The sequence below is a fragment of the Ruditapes philippinarum genome, unplaced genomic scaffold (assembly GCF_026571515.1).
Source record: "Ruditapes philippinarum isolate M1 unplaced genomic scaffold, ASM2657151v2 ctg9792_1_1_1_1, whole genome shotgun sequence".
NCBI lineage: Eukaryota > Metazoa > Mollusca > Bivalvia > Venerida > Veneridae > Ruditapes > Ruditapes philippinarum.
This window is the reverse complement of record NW_026855867.1, coordinates 26,980-33,685: the sequence shown is the minus strand read 5'-3', so window position 1 is coordinate 33,685 and position 6,706 is coordinate 26,980. Positions and strand designations below refer to the sequence as shown.

The 6,706-nt window shown below is 31.3% G+C and overlaps 1 protein-coding gene across 1 annotated transcript; it reads right to left on the bottom strand.

Annotated features, from left to right (window-relative positions):
- Window positions 1–3,224: 3,224 nt before the first annotated feature.
- On the bottom strand, window positions 3,225–6,101 carry LOC132744654 (uncharacterized). Its single transcript, XM_060733413.1, has 3 exons — window positions 5,946–6,101; window positions 5,434–5,617; window positions 3,225–3,455 (listed from the first exon to the last, which is right to left on the bottom strand). The coding sequence occupies exons 2-3, from the start codon at window positions 5,607–5,609 to the stop codon at window positions 3,353–3,355; spliced, it is 279 nt and encodes a 92-aa protein (XP_060589396.1). The 5' UTR covers window positions 5,610–5,617; window positions 5,946–6,101; the 3' UTR covers window positions 3,225–3,352.
- Between the last annotated feature and the right edge of the window lie 605 nt (window positions 6,102–6,706).

The following is a 6,706-nucleotide window of genomic DNA, read 5'->3' as shown; positions in this document are numbered from 1 at the left end:
CCAACCCTTTTAGTTTTTTAACAAAAAAAAAAATTTAAATTTTATTTTCAACAATCTTGTCAATCTATATGTAAAATTTGGAATAGTTTTTGGTTATTTTTAAAATTACTTTTCAATATATAGTTAAAATATGCATTGTAATGGTAATTTATAATTGTTTTTCTATCAATAACTACTTCAAAAAGAACCAGTTTTCAGTAATTATATACATGTAGGCTACTTTAAACAAGGGGCGTTTATTTCTTCAAAATTTCTGTATGGTCTATCGCTAAAATTAAAAAAAAAAAACAGTTAAATTTGTGTAATGGATTTGCCCAGCTTTAAATTAGGAACAGTCCATTTAAAATTTAGACATTTCAACAGCAAACAAAAAGAATTGAGCTTCCAACATTTGAAAGCCTAGTCGCATGATTTCACCTTTTTTGGTTCAAGCAGTTTATATTGTAATAGGATTTTTAATCTTGTCCCACTAAAATAAAATTTTAATTGGTAAGTTTTAGAAATCACTTTTCAATTTATTGCTAAGATTTTTTTTCATGTACAAACTTCACATATAAATAAGCCTGTATATTGTTTGTTACTGTCGTAATTATATCACCTTTGTCAGTTTTTTTATTCCTTTACCAGATTCAACCGAGGTGATAAGCCCTGTCACCAGAACCTGGGTAGGCCAGCATGCACTCCCGTTTTACCTACTTTTTTTGGTTGTGTTTCTTTTATATTTGTATCGGTATTGTAAACATTATAAATATTAATTGCAAAATTAATAAAGAATTGAATTGAATATCTCGAAAAAGAAAATAATGTATACAAAACATACGAGTATCAATATTCTTCAACACCGTGATTCGTCTACGTAGCCAAGTGACGTAACTTCCCATTTCGGTAATATCTCGAGCGTTATAATCACGTGACATCAAGTGCACGAAATCTTGTAATTTACGAGACATTTTTATCGAATTATCAGAATTACTTTATAAATAATAATATGTCATCACTCTATATTAAACATTGTTTCCTACTGAACAGAACTGATTTTTTGTTTCTGGTAAAAAAAAGTTTCAGCACACATGATCTTTTTACGGCAGAATAATTATTAAATGGAATGTATTTTTCAAAACACATATAGAAACATTTTATTTAGCACATACTATTTTTAGATAAAACTTAAAACGTTTTAATAGTAAGCGGGTTTTTAAATGAATAAAATCCCTCAGGAGTAAAAAACTTCAGTTTAATTTCCATTTAATCCAAAAGATTTTAAAAAAAAATTCATTGACTTTTTCAAAAAATACTAAACACCAAAAAACAAAACTTTATAACGATAAGACTGATAATGTAACCTGTAAATAAATTGAAATACTGGCTTCTTTATTGTATGTTTATTGTCATACATGTACTTTAATTAAGGTTATTTTGTAGATAATTAAGCTAGAAAAATGTATTGGGAATACTTCAGTAATTAAAGGACTTCTTCTTTTGTTAACTTTTAAAGTAATGTGGTTGAGAATTTTTTGTAAATTATTTTAACCATATAGTCCGCTTTTACAAGTTTGTGTTGATTTTCTCCAAATATCTTATTATATAGATTTATATCTCAATGTTTTACCTTTACCTTTATTATCTGTTATTTTAGTACATTTATTGAATTTTAACTAGTCATTACAAACCAAAAGGATAATGTGTTTTCATAAATGAAATATTATAATACATTGTATTTGTAATACTATTTATCAAAATGTAGTGTAATAATGGAAATGAAGCGTTTGTTACAATTTAAAACAACAAAATACATATCAAGTTCATTATTTTAAAAAAAGTGCGAAACCACCCGGGCACAACCCGGGAAGATTCGCGTGTCCCCGGTTCTCTTTTTTTTTCCCATCGGGTGGGTTTTTTCAGTGAAGTTTTAAAACCGATAAAATTCTGGTGTTTTTGGTGCTTAATAATGCTGCGAGTGAAGAAACAGCTGCTTTCCTACACAGTGAAATCCAACACTTCCACCTGTTCTCTGTGACTTTTTCCTCCTCCAGATAAGTAAAAAATGGAACTTAATTCTTCTTAAGAAGTGGATCTCAAACATTAAATTGGTTGAAAACTGGTAGCGAGTATATTTTAAGTTTTTAACAATATAAGATCCTTGGACTATCGTTTTTGAATACCAAAGGAAACAAGCTTAACTAAAAAACCAGAACATTTGTTACCCCCTTGGGACGATTGAGGAACTGGGGGGTTTTTACGTTTCTGAGAAAAAATGGTACTAAATTAATTGGAGATAAAAAACAAAAGACATAAATAGAAAACAAAAGTTTATTCAATTATTTCTTTATAGAAAGATTTGATATTTAAATTGATGGTTTTATAACACCATTATAAATATTATTCACAAAGTGCAAAGTTAGACAAGACATAGAAATCATGCTGTAAAATATTTTATTTAGAAACATGAACGTTTTGTTACTATGGTGTGTAATTGGTTTAAGATCACAAGGGGTGAAAAAGAGAAAAAACGATTAAAAAGGAATTCAATTTTGGGTGCCGAAAAAGGATTTTAAAACAAACAAAATTTTGAAAATCTTAACAATAAGATAAGCCTGGGGGGGTTGGGTTTAAAACGGAAAAGTTATTATATAAAGACTAAAAAAAATATACTTAGAATGGTGAATTGAAGATCGATTGTGTAATGCGAATATCTAGGTCTATTCTAGTAGAAAACGTTTAAAATGCTTTTTTTTTGTGGGCCATTCCGACACAATGATTAGACAGAATTAGAGCGAATGATCTGATTTTTTTGCACTAAGTGTTGGTACTTACTTCATCAATGTTATAAAAATCTCGAAATATATATAATATTTCTTGTTCTCTTTAAGTGTAGAAATTTTAAGAGAACGATATTTTTAAAAAAGAGGAGAAGATCATTTGGGCGTTTTAGAGGCACAAATTCCCCTTATAGTATGTGTAAAATCCCGTATGCAGATTAGGTGTCAGCCAATATAAGTAGCAGAAAGACAATGAAAGTTCGAAATGAAAGTACGAGAAAATTGTTTGCATTATTATATAATAAGTTAATTACATGTAATATCAAATGAAAGCCTTTTTCACCCATGTGACTATTTTATAAGATTTTTAAGCAAATCTTTAGTAAAAACAACAGCAACAAACAAACAAACAAACAAACAAACAACAACAACAACAAAAGCAATACTTGTGGTGCTCGTGTTTGGATTTGTCAAATCATAAACTCATATCGGTCATATTTTTGCAAAATCCCTTCTTGTCACAATAGTTCTACATTTGTACATGTATCTAAATATAAAAGTATCATAATCAAGCGTTCGACTTTCCCTGGTTCCTAGTCACTCATCAGACAGCAGCAGCAAACTACCACTAATGTTGCCAGTAAACAGCACTGCACCACACGGTCTTTGTCGTTGTTGTTCTGTGGCTGTTGAACTCTGAAAAGGGTTTGACAATAAAGTCGTTTTCCTGAAAGATTCAAGGAGTTTCGTTCCAGCCAGAGATTACAACTTGATTTCAATGGCTATGATGCTTCGCAATAGACCTCTAACACAATCAGGCAAAGAAAATATAACAGTTGATAACAAATTCCATTATTAATTAAAGTTTGCAGAAATTTAAAGAGTTGTGCTACTCCCTCGCGACGAACACTGGCTGATAACCTGGGCGCATTGTGTATTCGTGTTTTACGTACACAGCCTCTTATGGAGGAGCCGACGTTTTACGATCGGAGAGTTAAATGTTTCGTTTAAAGTACACGATAATACACGAGCGTCACACGAATGCCTCCTGCGCCGTTCTTGACCAATTTAATTTTGTAAATGCTTACTAATTAACACTTACGTATACTTGGTACACAACATCGTCGCAAAATACGCCCGTCACAAAAACTTTTGTCAGAAATATGGGCATTATAGATATGCACAGAGGAGAAATGTTCTGGGCAATATCCGGACAAAACCTGGATAGTTTATTATCTCTAGTGACCTTGACCTTGCAAATATTAACTTAAATAACATGTGTCACACTTGTAGTCATGATAGTCATGATAGTCATCATTTGTATTACAATCCGTCAATAAATTATGACTAAATGGTTCCCGTTTACAACTTTTGACCTCTATACGACCTTGACATTGGTAACAGGGACCTGGATTATGTGCGCATTACTTAACTTCACAATGGTAGTCATGATAATGACCATTTGTGTTTCAATCCCCTAATAAATGATGTCTAAATGGTCCGAATACACATTTTCATATTTTTATTTGAACTTTGACCCCTATGTATGAGACTGACCTTGGCCACAGGCATTGAATTCTGCACGCGACATTCAGCCTTACAATGGTGAACATTTGTGCCAAGTTATATTTAAATCCCTCTATGCATGTAGATGTTTTGCTGCGGACAAGCGTTTTTCAATGACCTCTAAGTGTGACTTTAACCTTTGACCTAGAGGCTTGGTTTATGCGCATAACACTGCTTCTCATAGTGGTGAACGTTTCTATCAAGTTTCATTAGAATCCCTACACATGTGTAGGGGATTTACTCGGGACACAATATATATATTATTATCTTTTGTGACCTTGACCTTGCATATATTAACCTAAATTACATGTTTCATATCCGTAGTCATGATAATGACCATTTGTCAATTCCTTAATAAATGATGACTAAATGGTTCGGATACACATTTTCATATTTTATCTTTGCCTAGACCCATATGTGTGACCTTGACCTTGGCCGTAGGGACCTAAATTTTGCACGTGACACTCCACCCTACTATGGTGAACATTTGTGCCAAGTTATATTGAATTCCTTTATACATGTAGAAGTTTTGCTCCGGACAAGCGTTTTTTCAATGAACTCTTAGAGATATTGACCTTTGACCTAGAGACCCGGTTCATGTGCATGACACAGCTTTTCGTAGTGGTGAACATTTCTATTAAGTTTCATTAGAATCCCTCCATATGTGTAAGGGATATGCTCTGGACAAAATCTCTATATTTTATCATCTTTAGTGACATTGATCTTGCATATATTAACCTTTTTTAAACGGGCGTATAATAACCATAAGCTTGAAATATATCTAAAAAAATAATTCAGCTTGAACTATAAAATTAAAACTAGTGATGATTTTTTTAGTAAAACAGTGACATTATATATAAACTTTATAAAGCTATATCGTATGGAATAATTTTATAAAATTTATAACCAATTTTTTTTATCTTTTCCATAGCCTTATGGTCGATTCTCGAAAGATTTGTATCATCTAACGTAACGTACGTCTATGTTATTTAATACACATGAATGAACTTAAACAAAATAAAATGTTCCGCAACAAAATAAACAAATTATTATTCTGCTATTTAAAGTACGGTTTAAACCATCTATCGATAATTAAGGCGACACTCACGTCTGAGGCTGAGTGACAATAATTGTTTGCCCTTGAGGATACGATTGTTGGCCGTATCCTGGTTGACCGTAACCTTGTTGCGGATATCCTCCAAACTGCTGTCCATATCCTTGTTGCGGATATGCGGGCTGTGCATATACCGGGGGTTGGGGATATACTTGCTGTGGGTAAGCCATTGGCTATGCTAATACAAAACAACAAAACATCAGGTCAAAAGTCACTCCTAAGATATCTGAGAGTAATATTATACATCATTATTAAAAGTCAAATCATCTTGTCATCTAAAGGTCGATTTGTTTAATTAAATCAAATTAAATCAGAATTAAATTATCATGAAACTGATACTCTTTCCCTTTGTATATGTGTTTTATTAAAATTTGCATTATCTTTAATCCTCATCGACGTCTGTTTTATATGTTGAATCTCATAATAATCGAATACTCATAATTTTAGAATCATTTAACGTGTTACAAAATGTTAAGAAAAACGGATATAGAAATAACTTCACTTACTTCTTTGTATTTATAATGATTAATTCCTTTAAATGTGCACGGTTAAACAAGTTGAAATATCTGTCAAAAATCATTAAGGTTTATTTGAGAGGTACATGACATGTATATACGTACTGTACTTGTAACACGAGGAAGGAATTGTTTACATTTCATAATGATTAACAACCTTTTTAAATAATAAAAAAAAAACAACGTTAAATATGCCATGATTTAGTACAAGAATAACTCCGGCAGTAACAAAAGTTATCATAAGAACTCTAGGACATCTTTAAAGTTATCAAAAGAACTCCATGACATTTGAAAAATCGGGTATAAATTTGTTAGCCGGTGCTTTATGTTTGCAATTTTGCATTATAATTAGGTAATTATGTATGACAATGATGAAGACTCGAATACGGGCGAATTGGCAAATTATTTGAAAATTTTTACTCAAAACTACCAGATTTTAAGCAAGAGGCAATGAAAAATGGCCCGCCCGTGAATTTGTTCTTGACACATAATAGATTTATTTCTTTATTTCAGTCTCATCTTTACATGTATACATAAAATTACATATAAAACATAATACAAGATGTAAGGCAAGCTTAATCATTAAAGTTTGATTTAACACCTAAAACTCACTTTTTAATCATGAAAATTATTATTTTTGACAAGTGTTTTTTGTAGTATATACAAAAGTTTTCCGACGAACTTTGTAACAGTTATCACAAGAACTCCATCCTTCGTGTAACAGTTCCTCCCCGTATGTAATAACGTATCAA